The sequence below is a fragment of the Pygocentrus nattereri genome, chromosome 15 (genome assembly GCF_015220715.1).
Source record: "Pygocentrus nattereri isolate fPygNat1 chromosome 15, fPygNat1.pri, whole genome shotgun sequence".
Lineage (NCBI taxonomy): Eukaryota > Metazoa > Chordata > Actinopteri > Characiformes > Serrasalmidae > Pygocentrus > Pygocentrus nattereri.
The window spans coordinates 13096099-13112200 of record NC_051225.1 but is presented as its reverse complement, the minus strand read 5'-3'; the positions used below and the strand labels follow the sequence as shown (position 1 = coordinate 13112200).

Genomic DNA, 16102 nt, shown 5'->3' with positions numbered 1-16102 from the left:
CAGGGATGAGTGAAGGGGGCGGATATTTCATAAATGCGCCGTGTGAAGTGTCATCACAAGGCCACGGCACAGGGGAAGAGGAAACAGGAGGTACGCTGGCATCTCTGATGAGGTCAGAAGGGGGAACGTGGGCTTTAGGAGCCCAGCCCAAGCTGAGGAGAGATGGCTTGATGATAATGAACGGTGATGACAGATGACAAAAACTGTCATCTTAGCAAAACTTCATTCTGGATGAAAATGATCTAATGGCATTTTTATTGTCATACCATTATAGAGTACTGTTCTTAATTGTTCTGTAATATAAAACTAGTTTTGATGTAAGTACATGCAGAAAATGATTCTAATATGATGCTACTATCCTATAACTTAATAGGCTTCAACATATTTGTAGGTAGATATAAAATTTATGAAACTGTAAATGGTGAAACAGCTGTAAATGACTATAATAATGGAGAAGTCCAGATAAAATTAACAACAGGAATGCCTCATATTTGAAATAGTGATACATGTTAAGGCAGATAAACTAAAGCAGATTAATATACAGGAAATTAGGTGGTTTTGATATACTATTTACAAATTAATAAAAAGCTGATAGCCAAATGTACAACCACATTTCCAAAAAAGTTGGGATGCTGTGCAAAATGTAAATAAAAATACAATACAATGCAATGATATGCAAATCATATAAACCATATTTTTATGGTTTAATGGTCTTTAGCCTGGAGGACACAGTGTCCATAATTCCAAAAAGAATTTCAAATGTTAATTTGTCAGAACACAGCCCAGAGAAGGTGGCAGCATTTCTGCATCCTTTTATATTTTTTCTTCTTTATATTGTTTCTGCTTTGCGTTTTAGAGTTTCAATGAGCATTTGTGGATGCAGTGACACTGTGTTCACAGACAGTGTTTTTCAGAAGTGTTTCTGAGCCCATGCAGTGATTTCCACTACGGAATCATGTCTGTTTCCAAGAGATGGGTCCAAAGATCTTGGCTACCAAATACTGGCTTTTGGCCTCGTCCCTTACATACAGAGATTTCTCCAGATTCTCTGAATCTTTTAATGATATTATGAACGTAAATGATAAAAAGCTAAAGTTCTTTGCTATTTTATATTGAGAAACGTTATTCTTGAATTGTTGCACTACTTGATCGTACAGTCTTTCATAGGGTTGTAAACCCCTCCTCATCTTTAAGACTCTGCCTCTCTGAGATGCTTTTTCATACTCAATCATGTTACTGACCTGCTGCCAATCAACCACCAGGTGTTTTTTTTAGCATTACACAACTTTACCAGCCTTTTGTTGCCCTGTCCCACCTTTTTGGAACATGTTGTTGGCATCAAATTCAAAATGGGCAAAAAAAAAAAATTTCTCAGTTTCAACATTTGATATATCCTTGTAATATTTGATATGTCCTTGTATATTTTTATAGGGTTTAAATAATTTGCACATCAATGCATTTTGTTTTCATTTACATTTTGCACAGGAAAATTGGAAATGAGGTCATATATCATGGTGACATTATAAGGACCCTGTGGGGAAAAAAGTGGTGATAAAGAGCCTCGGACTCTCAGTGACTGTAAACAAAGTGTCTTTGAAGCTCTTTCCCAAGGCAAATGAAGTCTGATGGGAGACAGTCGATGCGCAGAGATTTTGTTTGTTTAGCTTTGGCACCATACTTGAACAATTATTTCCTGTTCTCCATTGCTGTCATTAACGAACAAATGTTCCTCTCACTTCCTGTGATCTTTCACTGACACACAGCTCTGTCCCACTTCCAGCAAAACATCTCCACTCCACACACACTCATATACACACACATACACACATACACACGCTGCATCATTTCACTGTTAGGGGGAAATGACGCAGGAGCACAGGAAAAATGAGCCAGTTACTTCTCTGCCAACATCAGCGAGTCAGCAGCTCTTATATCAGAATGGATTGTGCAGTTTTACCCCCTGCTGATGTTTGCAAAATATGACCTAATGGCAAAAGTGTGTGGCACCACCTGCAGCACAATACAGAAACTCAATGGCAAAATAACTACAGACGGAAAGTGGAAAAACAATGTAAAGTTTCATAGTAACATGCTCGGCCACTATGAGCCACCAGAACAGCTTGGCGTAGATTGTACAAGTGTTTAGAAATGTACTGGAACACCATTTGTCCAACAGATATTCCCTCTGATGGTGGTTGATAGCGCTGTCTTACACATCGACAGTCTGTCATAGGTGTCCAAATAGATTAAAACCAATTTCTTAAGTCTGAAATCTTATCTGCTTAGTCACCTTGACAACTTTAGCTAGGACTGAATTTAGGACAGAAGCAATTACAGAACAGTTCATAAGTTATAATCTCATCAGTAACTGCAGATAAGAAAACAGTATTACAGAAACATCCTAACTAAATTAGTTTCTTTCCTAAATTTAAGATCAACCCCAGAGGAGTCTTACCTTCTGTTTAACTGTCTGATTCTATTGTTTTATGCAATGACAAGCAGCACAGTTCACTTTAACCAGCATGATGGTGCTACAATTATCTACAGTGAAAACTGTTCTTTGACTTGTGGGACACGATCTCCACTTCCCGTCTTATTACCTTTGTGTTTATGTTGATGAAAACTCATTAGATAAAATATTACAGTGATTGGGGCTAATGATGTGAAGACAAAGCTGAGCATGTGTCTGTTTATTAGGAGGAATAACGTTGGTGCACTTGGCTAAAGCGTTTGGGAAATGGAAACTGAAACTGAGGGTCGACACTGTGAAAAGGATCTGTTTGACCTTTTTGTACAACAGTAACAATATCTAGCTCTCTTGCTAAACTAACTTGATTATGTATTAACTTTTCAGCTGTGTGCGTATGGTCGGTTGCCAGGTAACAGACATAACGGTTGATTGTCAAATTTGCTTTCATTTTCATACTCTTATCAGGATAGAAATGTTTCATCACAAGATGAAGGTGAGCAGTCAGTGTTCCCTCTAAGAGGACAAGTGGATTGACACCACGGCAGCAAATAAAACGTAAAATACGGGGGCAATACTACGAACGTGAGACTCCCCTCATATGCCACCATCCAGAGATAGAGTTAACTGATAATGGCAAATGAGGCTAAAGGTGGCTTCCTATTCATCAGCTTCCTTTTTACATTTTCCTGTTCCACCTTAAATGGTGTAGCAGCTATGTTCTCACGCCTCCAGTGCCAGAAAATAACTGCTGCCCCATTTAAGGTGGAAGGGGGAAATTCGAATAAGAAGCTGACTTTTAATTCAGCTCTACCGAAAAAACAGAGAAAACTGGACACACTTATCTGGACAAAGCTACTTTTCGATTCTGAACAAGCGAAGAAAATAACGCAGTTCATGACCTACTTCATTTGCAAAGACCTGCGTTCATATAACAGAAAAAAATCAACAGCAAAGACACTGGAATGTATTTTCACCTACACAACCGTACCCAAGCGCTACAGAGAAGTGAAGCTTAAAGTTGAGGAATCTTTGATTGCAGCAGAAAGGACTGCATTAACTTGTGATGCTTGGAGGTCGAGGGCAGTGGATTCCTTTGGGACTATAATATTGCAGAGGAGACTGGCGACTGCGGTCTTATGTTCTCCAATCTAGAACAGTACACAAAAGTTACACCGGGGTAAAATTGCAGACCTCCTCTTGTTTGTTGAACAAACCTGGAAGATTACTGACAAAGGCCTGGGGGTTGTTTTGAAAAAAGGTCATAAACTGTACAATTCCATTTCCAAAAAAGTTGGGATGCTCTACAGAAAGTTTGGCGATTCCCACCCCTAGTTTTTAGCACTGAACTCTCTGTGCGTTTGTCTTTATAATGAGTGGTTTATGCACTCTACTATAATATCTGCATTTGTGTACATGTAGATAAATTGTTCTCGCAGACGCAGTCTGAGAACGTCCTGCATTGACATTCTCAGTCACCTAAGGTACCTTTAAATTTATGGCATTTGGCTGACATTCTTATCCAGAGCGACTTACAATTTGATGAACTTACATAGGTAGGCAAAGGTAATGTTAGGAGTCTTGCCCAAGGACTCTTATTGGCACAGTGTAGGGTGCTTGTCCAGACAGGGGATTGAACCCTGGTCTACAGCGTAAAAGCAGAGGTGTTACCCACTTCACTACACCAAACACATAGTGAAATATGTACAGAATAAACAGAAGAGCAACCACATTGTTGTTGGTATAGTGTAGGAACAGTTTCTCTTCTGTTTTTCTGTACATATTTCACTAATGCACAAGCTTCAGGCATTGAGTATGCCACAATCATGTTTACTGATGTTTTTCCCACAGTTCTAAATGCAAATGTGACTTTAATCATTGTTTCTATTGAAATACTAGTCTGTTGAGCAGTCCTTATCAATGAAGCTTCTGCTTCAGCAACACCAAAAACAAACTCCCTCAGAAAATCACTTTTCCTCTTGCCATCTTTGACCAAATTTGAAGTTAACCGGGCCTGCTAAGTATATCTATACATCCCAGTGTTTGGTAGATTGTTGCTTAACTGTATCATGCAGTACGCCTGTCTGGAAGCATCTGCACTCCATTCATTCTCCATTCATTTATTAAGTTTTTTGCTTTAGTTTATCAGTTCATCTCTAGATTATCACAGTTAAATTCTGTTAACTTTATTAAAGATTTCTCCCCTGTAGGTTCTTCTTGTACATGAACAGTTGGAGACTGTACCCCATGTCAGTGTCACTGCTGTATTGAGAATGATTCATCACCCATGTAATACCTGTCCATAAACTGACCAATGATAAATTGGGTAGAGGGTGGACATCAAATTGTGCAAGACAACAGGTGGGCTACAGTTATTGTACCCCTAAAGCAGCATTACTGTGTCTGATCCACTCAGACCAGCACAACACACACTAACACATCACCACCATGTCATACCACAGTGCTGAGAATGATCCACCACCCAAATAGATGTGGATCAGACAGTGTGTGTTAGTGTGTGTTGTGCTGGTATGAGTGGATCAGACACAGCAGTGCTGCTGGAGTTTTTAAACACTGTGTCCACTCACTGTGAGCATCCATGGGGGTCCTGACCACTGAAGAACAGGGTAAAAGGGGGTTAACAAAGTAGAGAAACAAATGAACTACAGTCTGTAACTGTAGAACTACAAAGTGCACCTATATAGTAAGTGGAGCTGATAAAATGGACAATGAGCGTAGAAACAAGGTCATAATGTTATGCCTGATCGGTGTATAGTGGAGCTATAATGTAGGTGGACCTCATGAAGTGAAAGTACAGGGTAGGTATTTCTTTAAAAAATGAACAGTGAGTATTTGCCACATTCCTGTAGTCGCTGTTGCAGTATAATAAGAAAGCAGTGGTTAATACAATACTCTGTGTTCTCTGACCATCAGGATAGTGAAGTAAGGCATATACTGCATTATCTTAGGTGAAAGCACTGAGCACATTTTTAAAGACACCTTTATTAAAAGGTGAGGTGGCACGACCATTAACACACGTGTGCAAAATATCTAAAAGGATGACAAATCTCTCATGCTAATTCAAAGTGCTCTCTAAAATTTCTGGAAAAATTGTTCACACTATTGTGCTGCAAGGTCACAATTCAACACAATCAAATCAAAAATGGCAAATATGTGTTGCAAAAATATTGCACTTCAGGAGCTACCTTGGAATGTCAAATCAAATAAACCATGTAGACATTAGCAAAGATTTTAAAACCCATACCAAAGATTAAAGCTCTTTTAAATAGTGTACTATCATTCTTATTTCATCTCATAAAACCTGAGAAGTAAAATAGTAAAGTTTGAGTGGCAATATAATGTGTATCTTTGAAATGGTACATTAATCTTGGAAAATGCTGGTAGCCAAAGATAAAACCACATTATTGTCTCCAGGTGAAGTAGAACACCTAATGAAGCTATACTCAAATGTTGGTATGTTACAAGCCCACTTGGTCCCTAAAGATAAGTAGGTGATTTTGCTGTGCTCCCCATTTGAATTATTCATGATTCATAGATCCCCAAGTTCAGTTCCACAGTTCAATGAACTCCTCGATCTGTCTTTGAAACATGGAGGTGTGTAGGCTCGGTGTTACTCTGGGGTGGGATTCTTAGATCCTACATGCAGTCCTAAAAACTTCTTCTTGCCTGGAACGGCAGACTTCTCTGCCGACGTGTCCCCTTGGACACTGTAGTGGTTGCTGAAGAAATGTACGAGATTGACCACAACGAATAAAACTAAGAATAAGGTAAGAACAATCCACAGAGTCCTATTCCGTTTGAAGATCTTCGGACAAATCCGGTCAAGGACTTCCAGTGCTTCCTCATATCTACTGTAACGATAAAATGTGATGTTGACACTGGTTGAGATCATCAATATCCATTTGCCATTTTAATGTTGTCTTATACAGTTTTTCTCAGCCCAGTCCTGAGGGATCCCCAGACAGTTCGCATTGTTGCTCTCTAGCAGCTCCCAGTACACCTGAACCAGTTTTTTGGTTCTGCATAGCTTGGCTCAGGTATGCTGGAACCTGGTATAGAGAGCAAAGCCACAGATCATCGGTGGGATTCCTAAGAACTGACTTGGGAAAAACCTGGCTTTAAGGAATAGGATAATAAGGCATAATTACCTGCTTGGCTTCTTTTCTTTTTCCAACTCCTCTCCAGTTATCTCTTTAGCCTCTATCAGCTTTTCTTCTGCCTTCTCTTCCTCTTCCTTGACTTCCTGAAGCTCCTTAAGCTTTTTCAGTCCTTCCTGATACCTGCAAAAGTAAATACATATACACATTGGGAATGCTGCAATATATGATTGCACATAATCTGAAAGGAAGGGGGCTGTTCCAATATAAGAATATATTTATATGCTTACATTTTCCAGAACACTTTTCACCCTCTGTCTGAATCTCTCTGTTAGAGCTCCTGTGTCTTTAAGCACCTACTCCTGATGAGCATAGTGTGCTCTGATTGGTCAGCTCACCCACTCTGTTCTGATTAGTCAACTGCCAGAGCGGTTACACCTTTACATGTTCCGCCCCTGTCTTGCAGTCTGCACACAGACCCTTCTCTCCTGAGCAGCTGTAAACTCCGGTGTGGCAATTTTTTTTAATAGCGTCAGTTCTGCTGTATCAGTTTGAACCAGAGCCCAACTGTGAAAGTCAAGTCAGTGTCATCTTCACTTGGTTATAAAACTGAACTAACTCTTCTTGGCCTCCAGTAGTTGCTGTGTGTTGTGTGAGGGTGTACCAGGCTTGCTGGTAGGCAGCCAATAAGAACTGTGTGTTATGAGATTGTGTCATCTTGCAACATGCAGCTGAGAAAAGTAAGTAAAAGTAAGTAAATTTTATTTCTATAGCACATTTAAAACCAAAGTGCTTCACAATAAAACAAAACGGCTTCCCACTTTCCGAACACCACTACCATACATTCACACAGTGTACAGACCTCAGTCTACAGATCAACGAATGCTGAATTCTAATTGATAAAAATGTGCTTTAAGCTTTGCTTTAAAAACAGTCCCAGATGACGCATGCCCGATGTCACTTGGAAGGCCATTCCAAAGTCTTGGTGCAGCAACAGCAAAAGCACGATCCTCTTTTTGTTTAAAAAAAGACTGAGGAACAGTTAAAAGTGAGTGAGAGGCAGACCTTAAAGATCTTGAGGGCACATATATACAAAGCATGTCCTCAACATATGCAGGTGCTTTAAAAACCATCAGTGCCATTATATACTGGATTCTGTAATGCACTGGGAGCCAGTGTAAGGATGCTAAAATTGGAGTAATGTGCTCTCTTTTCTTTGTACTAGTGAACATTCTGGCTGCAGCATTTTGAACTAGTTGTAAACGAGCCAGAGATGCCTTGTTAATTCCAAAATACAGTGCATTACAGTAATCCAATCTAGATGTCACAAAGGTATGAATGATTTTTTCCAAATCCGAAGCATTAAGAAATAATTTAAACCTGGAGATTTTCCTAAGTTGGAAGAAACCGGCCTTGACCACTGCATTTATTTGCTTATCAAATTTTAATTCATCAGCAAAAATCACCCCAAGGTTTTTAACTCGTGTTTTTATAAAGGGGGTTAAAGAACCCAGATTTTCTTTCAAGCTCTTGGTTACTGTGGGGGGGCCAAATAAAATAACCTCTGTTTTACTATCATTCAGTTGACGAAAGCTCTGGGTCATACAATTCTTAATATCCATGATACATTCATTGAGTCTTCCTAAGGAGTAATGATTTCCAAGGTTTAAAGGTAAGTATAGTTGTAGATCATCTGCATAACAGTAAAATGAAATGTTATGTTTACGAATAATTTAGCCTAGGGGCAGCATGTATGGCAAAAAAAGCACAGGGCCTAAAATGGACCCTTGTGGAACTCCAGATGTCATGGCCGCAGATGAAGAGAAGTATTTCCCAATGTTAACAGAAAACACTTGACCCCAACACAATGTTCCAAATGCTCAATGAGTATTTCATGATCAACAGTGTCAAATACAGCACTCAAGTCCAGCAAGACCAGGACAGATAACCAGAATCAGCATTTAAAAAAGATTCAAGTTGAGTAAACACAACTTTTTCAAGAACTTTAGCCAAAAATGATAGTGGTTTCTGTGAAAGAGTTGCTCCCTCTGGCATGTACTTTGAGCTATGTAACTTTGCAGACCATTTACATGCACTAAAAGCTCTAAAAAAACTAAAGGAAAGGAAAATAATGGAAAAGCACAATAGATCCCCTATTAGACACCCATTGCTGACAGCAGCCCTAAAGCATAATGCCAACTATGTTTTTCTGTTTCTTGCTACACTCTTAAAAACAGAGGTTCCTAAATGGTTCCTGTTTGTATATACAGATTTAGATATAATCTGTAATTGGTATAGTTCTCTTATAAACTCTTATATTATGTGATGCTAGTGATCCTTATAGAAGTGGTGTGTTAAGAGTGAAGTGAACCCAATTTTGTATTTACACTCATTGTCCATTTTATCAGCTCCACTTACTATACAGGTCCACTTTGTAGTTCTACAGTTACAGACTGTAGTCCATCTGTTTCTCTGATACTTTGTTAGCCCCCTTTTACCCTGTTCTTCAGTGATCAGGACCCCCACAGGACCTCTAGAGAGCAGGTATTATTTGGGTGGTGTATCATTCTCAGTACTGCAGTGAAGCTGACATGGTGGTAGCGTGTTTGGGTGTTGCCCTGGTCTGAGCGGATCAGACACTGAAGTTTTTAAACACTGTGTACACTCTATTAGAGACTCCTGCCTTGACAGTCTACCTCGTAGATGTGAAGTCAGAGACGATAGCTCATCTGCGCAGTTTGTGTTGGTCATCCTCTAGTCCGTCATCAGTGGTCACAGGATTCTGCCCACAGGACGCTGTTGGCTGGATATTTTTGGTTGGTGGACTATTCTCAGTCCAGCAGCGACACTGAGGTGTTTAAAAACTCCAGCAGCACTGCTGTGTCTGATCCACATGTACTAGCACAACACACACTAACACATGAACACAACATCAGTGCCACTACGGGTGCTGAGAATGACCCACCGCCCAAAAAATACCTGCTGGTGTAAAGTTAAAGACTGTACTGATCTGTTGCCAAACACAGTTTGTATTTGCCCTTCATTGAGGTCCACTTTCTAACCTTAGATAGATAGATAGGTAGATAGACAGGTAGATAGATAGATACTTTATTGATCCCAAAGGAAATTTAGCAGCCAGTAGCAGACACACAACACAGTTCAGTAATAGTAATTAGAACTGACTGGAGAAGTTAGAGATGCAATACTGACATTTAGGAAATACTATGGTTTGGGGCTGCTTTACTGCATGGGGACTGGCGAACCTTTCATACCACAAAGTACTAGAAAAGAATATGAAACCATCTGTAAAAAATGTGAAGCTGAAGACATGAACCTTAAAACAGGATAACGATCCCAAACAAGTAAATCCACAATGGATTGGCTCAAGAGGAAGAAGTGGAGGGATCCGAAATGTCAAAGCCCAGATTGAAATGCTGTGGGGGATATGAAACTGAAATTGAACTCAAGCAGCACTGCTCTGTCTGATCCACTCAGACCAGCACAACATACACTAACACACTAACATACCACCACCACCACGACATCAGTGATACTGCAGTGCTGAGAATAATCCACCACCCAAATAGTACCTGCTCTGTGAGGGTCCATGGGTGTCCTGAACACTGAAGAACAGGGTAAAAGGGGGCTAACAAAGTATCAGAGAGACAGATGGACTACAGTCTGTAGACAAAGTGCACCTATATAGTAAGTGGAGCTGATAAAATGGACAGTGAGCGTAGAAACAAGGAGGTGGTCATAATGTTATGCCTGAATGGTGTATATGAACATATTTGTGGAAATACATTTATCATTCTACATTTTTGTAGATTTGCCAGTATTCGCCAGTCATTTTGAGCTACAGTGATTGTGGAAAATCAGACTATGATGGATGCATTGTGCCAAAATTTATTTTCATGTGTGTACGTGGAATCAACCTTATAGGTGTTACCCTTTTTTGTAGGCTTCCTCCTCGATCTTGGCCTTGATCTCTGCTCTGATCTCTTCCAGACTGCAGGAAACTTTGAGCGGTGCGGCTGCCTCACTTTCCTGCTCATTCGGAACTTTTCCACTGCATTGTTTTGAAAGAGCAAAGAGGAGTTAGCATTGGAGCTATAAACGTGAAACATTACGCAGACGATATGACACTAAACCCTTTGGCCCTCACTTTAATGAAGCGGCTGGACACTGCTTAAAGTGGCCCACACTTGGGAGACCAAATGTCCAAAAAACAATGTTGAAGTCATAAGCTGTGCACAGGGAGTGTTAAAAATGTCCCTTGCTTTAAAAGACACGCACTTCAAAGTAGTTGTTATTCTCTCTCATAGCTGAGGCCTTTGGCATGGATGTACATGGCATAAGGGGCCTTTTAGTCTCACCTTATTAACAAGAGTGGGCGCCAGACCCGAAGCCTGGACTTTGTCAAATGCTCCAGCCCAAATGTTTAGATTAAATCTCAGAATAGCATGTAAAACCAGCTGCAGCTGGGGCTTTTGCAGAATGCTCTGGAACTATTTTGAACCTGCTAAAAATGTTGGGGGGGGGAGTTGCATAATTTGCAGTGCTTTATAAGGCCCATGCTTCCTGTTCTAAATGATTTACTGACCCACTCCTTCAGATAGGCTTCCTGAAGGCCAGACAAACAAACAAAATATCCTGCAGTGCAGCAAGATGTCTTGATAAAGGAACTCCATGTACAGAGTGTCCGAGACTGCAGCCATCACATTGTTTTGAAACAACAGTAAATGACCTTGGTCTTGAACGTTTTTGCAGAGCTGGACATTCTAGGGTGTGCTTTTTGTGCTAGTACTGGTCATTTCACAGGAAAAGGAAACAAAGTTCTTCACTTCAACATACATTAATGTAACAGAATCTTAAATTCTGACACATTTCTACTGGTCCAAATGGGGTAAAAACATAAGGGTCCAAAAATGACAAGTTACAAGATTTTAATATGAAAGCAACAGAATATAGAGGTCATTTGTTTACTCACTCTCCTGCAGATTGCTGTGCTGGATCTGAAGGGGTGTCACTCTTCACACTATTTGCCTCACACTAGATAGAGAAATAAGGGTAACACTTTACTCGGGGTGCCGTTCATAAGACAACATGACACCTACATGTTGTCATGACAACTGACATAGCCCTACAGAACAGTTTATAAAAGCTTGTCCCAATAATTGTCATTTGCCTATAAAGGTTACATTTGCTAATTTTGATCAAGGTAGCCTTTATGACAGATGACGCCCGTTGTAATAAGCATTTATAAACAGTTATGTCAGTTGTAATGACAGGCTTATGTAGATGTCATGTAGCCTTATGAACAGCACCCCACAGTAAAGTGTTACCGAAATAAGAAACACCAACAAAATCATAAACCTTGGCACCACAAAATCAGCTAAAACTGCAGTATCTTGACAAATGACGAGTAGTTCTAATCGATGTGCTTATGTAGAAGTTACTCGTGTGAGAGCAACTTTGATAAAGCATCATCATCAATCACCTGACACACATAGACACAATGGCTACAGTGTTGTGACAGACAGGAAGAGGCAGCCAAAAGAGAGCCTACCAGTACAGGAAGTGCACCCGGGCCAGTGATGGGACTGGCGCCAGGGCCAAGGCAAGTGCTTGCTGTGGCTGGGGTCTGACCAGGGACCAGGAGATTAAACTTTGGAACCACAGCCACACTGACTCTCCTTCTAGGTAATGGCTAGAGGGACAAAACACAGACTGATTACAATCAAACAATGAATGTATTATTTCTCCAACATTTCATGTACTTAAACAAGAAGCTTCTACCAAAGGCAAAGTACCTTTCCCATGGTCAGAGACATGGATCTCGACGTACGTGGAACTCCATCATCTAGACAAGCCAAGCATAAAAACATGCAGCATTCAGAATGTGCCACAACACAGAAAGCATTCAACCATGTTAAACACCGCTCAGGCGTAACATTATGAGCACCTCCTTGTTTCTACACTCATTGTCCATTTTATCAGCTCCACTTACTATATAGCTGCACTTTGTAGTTCTACAGTTACAGACTGTAGTCCATCTGTTTCTCTGATACTTTGTTAGCCCCCTTTTACCCTGTTCTTCAGTGGTCAGGACCCCCATGGACCCTCACAGAGCAGGTACTATTTGGGTGGTGGATCATTCTCAGCACTGCAGTAACACTGATGTGGTGGTGGGGTGTTAGTGTGTGTTGCACTGGTATGAGTGGATCAGACACAGCAGTGCTGCTGAAGATTTAAAACACTGTGTCAACTCACTGTGAGGGTCCATGGGGGTCCTGACCACTGAAGAACAGGGTAAAATGGGGTAACAAAGTATCAGAGAAACAGATGGACTACAGTCTGTAACTGTAGAACTACAAAGTGCACCTATATAGTAAGTGGAGCTGATAAAATGGACAATGAGTGTAGAAACAAGGAGGTGGTCATAATGTTAGGCCTGATCAGTGTATAGACACTAATAACAAACTGTGATGTAATAATCAACTGTGATGTCTGTTATCTAGCAACCGGCCATACTGGCACAGCTGAAATGTAAACACGTAATCAAAATAATCAAGTTAGTTAGCCAGACAGCGATGTTACTGATGTAGAAAAAGCGCAATACACTTGAAGAATATTGTGACAGTGCATCGTGCTGTATCTGAGCATAGCCGCTCCCCAGGTTCAGTTTCAGTTTCCCAAACGCTTTAGCCAACCATGCTTACATTATTCTAAAAAACAATCACACTTTCAGCTCTGCCTCCACCATCATTGTAATATTTTATCTGACAAGTTTTCATTAACATTATCAGGTAAATACCCTGTCCCACCCCGGCCACCACCTGTTCCAGCTCCTTCCCTCAAGCCGGCGCTTCAGCCAGATGAGAATCAGGACATCCAGGCTACAGAGGAGCTTCTTCCCACAAGCCATCACTCTCTTAAACAGTTCATTATTATACATAAACAATATTCCAGCTTCTGAACTGCACTTCTTAATGTACTGGTATATAGTATCAAACTCAAATCTATCCATTGGAACTGCCGTTTCAAACCAGTGTTTATTCTAACTTCTTACTTACCCGCCTTATTACCCCACTTACCTGACTGTCACCTCACTGAGCCCTTTCTTTGGCACTATACACCCTTTAACTGCTGCTGCACTCAGCACTTCAACTTAAGACTCATACTTTGCACAATGTAAGGGTTACAGGTATGACTGTGTGCGTGTGTGTGTGTGAGAGAGAGAGTGATGGTAGGAATGCATGTTTTATTTATATATTTATTTTTATTTTATTGACTACATGTAAATGTTTGACTGATTCTGTGCACTGTGAGCTCCTGTAACCAAAGCCAAATTACTTTTACACTGTAAAAGCTGGTTCATCAGATCTACTTGATGAAAATGACTTCATGTGGTAACAAGCAATTTAACTATTAATTATTAACTATTAACTAATTTAATTTCATGCAACCTAAAACATGCAAGTTCTGTTAAAGCCAAACCTTCATTCAGTCAAAGTTAACTTCTTTAAAATTCAAATGAAGTCTTTATTTCAGTTTAACTTGTAACCTAATCACTTCAGGCATATCCAAGTTGAAAATCTTAACCACGTGTTTTTCTTCAATGGGTAACAAGCAATTAAACTGCTCATTTTTAGACAAAATTACATATATGTGTAAACATACCTGGCGAATAAAGCTTGATTCTGATTCTTATTAATAAGGTAATAAGAGGGGATGGTGGAGGTCGTGTCTGTGAAGTCAGCCATTTTTAAAAAGCTGTTCGAAAAATGTCATAAATAAAACTCATAAATCACAGCACCGTTTTCAGCGTAGATGAATGTAACATCATTATGCCAGTTATAGTGGACTTTACTGTCTGTCTCTGCATTAAACAATAGAAACAGGTGGTTAAAAAAGAAGTTAAGGGGGTTATCTTAAAGTTGGGACAGACTTTAGGACTTTTCTGTCTAGTGAGGATGTTTGTGTAATACTGTATGCTTACGAGGTAAGACAAGACTATGAACTGTAATAGCCTCTATCCTAGATTCAGTCCTAACTGAAGTTGTCATGGTGACCTCAGCAGATTTCAGATTTCAGGCTTAATACGTTTCTGTAATATGGCCCATGGTTTCCCCCCGAACTGACAAAAAAAACAACCAACGGAAATGTGTGCTTTCATAAAACAGGTAGAAGGTCCAGTTACCAGAAACTGCTTTTCAGTTTTCGAACATTTTACTTTTTTCGACTGTAACAGACTCACCTCCAGTTTCCATGGAGGCACCATAACAGCGGTTGGAGTTCTGATTGGCTAGTTTCTTAAACTCCATCAGCTCTGCGTGGTCCTTCTCATATGTCCTCTTTAGGTTCTCCACGTACTGCAGCATCACTTCTGTTGCCTTGTTCATTCGTTTCTCCTGTAACACCAATGCAATGAGTTAATAACAAGACTCACTGATGTCTTTATTACTATCGAAGGCAACTTTTAGGGATATGATACAATTCACATTCAACTTGATTTGTTTCGAGTTGACACTCTGACTGACTGTCTTCATCTTGAATTATGCAGAATGTTTTAATAAGCCAGTGGAATTTTCCCTTATTGCCTGTGTCCATTGCTTTGTCTGCCCATGTAGCTTTTGCCAGCTCTATTCCTCACAACTACAGATCTTCTATGTCCCCATAATCATTCCTAGCTTTCCACATGAAATGGGCTTTCAGAGATGGTTTCTTTATCAGAGATCAAGTGGTGCTGTATTCACTCTGGGTCTCAGTGAGGACTTCCTGATTCCTGTTGTGCTATAATTAAGCAGTAGAACACAAGAGGGAGTGTGTTATCGCGCAATAACATCACGGCTGTGATTTGGTCGCCGTAGATCATCACAGCCATGATGTTATAGTGATAACACACTCCTCGAGTGTTCTATTGCTTTTATACAACAGTTAAATAAATAAAGTAATAAATTAATAAATTGGTTCGTGAAGGCGGCGTTTAATATGTTTTAATGTTCAGTTACGTCAGAGTGGCAAGCTCCGCCCACTCGCTGCACAGTCTGCAGTTCGTTCTCCAGCTCCTTACACTAAATTCCCAAACTGTCGTCACCACTGAGCAGCTTTTCTGTTTTTTATTGGGTCAGTTTTATGGCTCAGTCCGGTTTGGTCAGACTCTGAAGGTCAGACGACACGTCTGGCGAATGGTATTGCGTTAGTTTCTGGCTGATTCCAGGTTGCTTAGCTGCTCTTCTGTCACAGCTGCCGACTGAAAAGCTGCTCAGTGGTGATGACAGTTTGGGAATGTAGTGTCGTCTCATCTTCAGAGTCTGACTGTCATGCAGTCAACGGGGGAATCGGACTTCATTTCCCAGAGTGCTCGGGGGGATCATGTGATCTTCCCCCCGCACCTGTCAGCGATCCCAGTCGCCTGAGTACTGATCACTTGCACCTGACAAACTTCAGTCCCAACCTATATAAGCTGGGACTTTAGTGAGAATCGTTGCGAGGCATTGTTTGATGTAATTAC

The 16102-nt window shown here is 40.4% G+C and overlaps 1 protein-coding gene across 4 annotated transcripts in view; it reads right to left on the bottom strand.

Moving 5' to 3' along the window:
- Positions 1-5450: 5450 nt before the first annotated feature.
- Positions 5451-16102, bottom strand: part of mrvi1 (murine retrovirus integration site 1 homolog) — a 61978-nt gene continuing 51326 nt past the window's right edge. For 2 of the 4 annotated variants that reach the window (XM_037545511.1, XM_017707274.2), the window contains 7 exons: positions 14846-14999; positions 12399-12448; positions 12155-12295; positions 11576-11637; positions 10535-10654; positions 6637-6768; positions 5451-6339 (listed from right to left, as the gene is read on the bottom strand). In XM_037545511.1, coding sequence (XP_037401408.1) covers positions 6099-6339; positions 6637-6768; positions 10535-10654; positions 11576-11637; positions 12155-12295; positions 12399-12448; positions 14846-14999 — 900 coding nt within the window. In that variant the 3' untranslated portion in view covers positions 5451-6098. Of the gene's footprint in view, positions 6367-6636; positions 6769-10534; positions 10655-11575; positions 11638-12154; positions 12296-12398; positions 12449-14845; positions 15000-16102 lie in introns of all 4 variants that reach the window. The other 2 variants (XM_037545512.1, XM_017707272.2) reach the window with 2 other exon arrangements.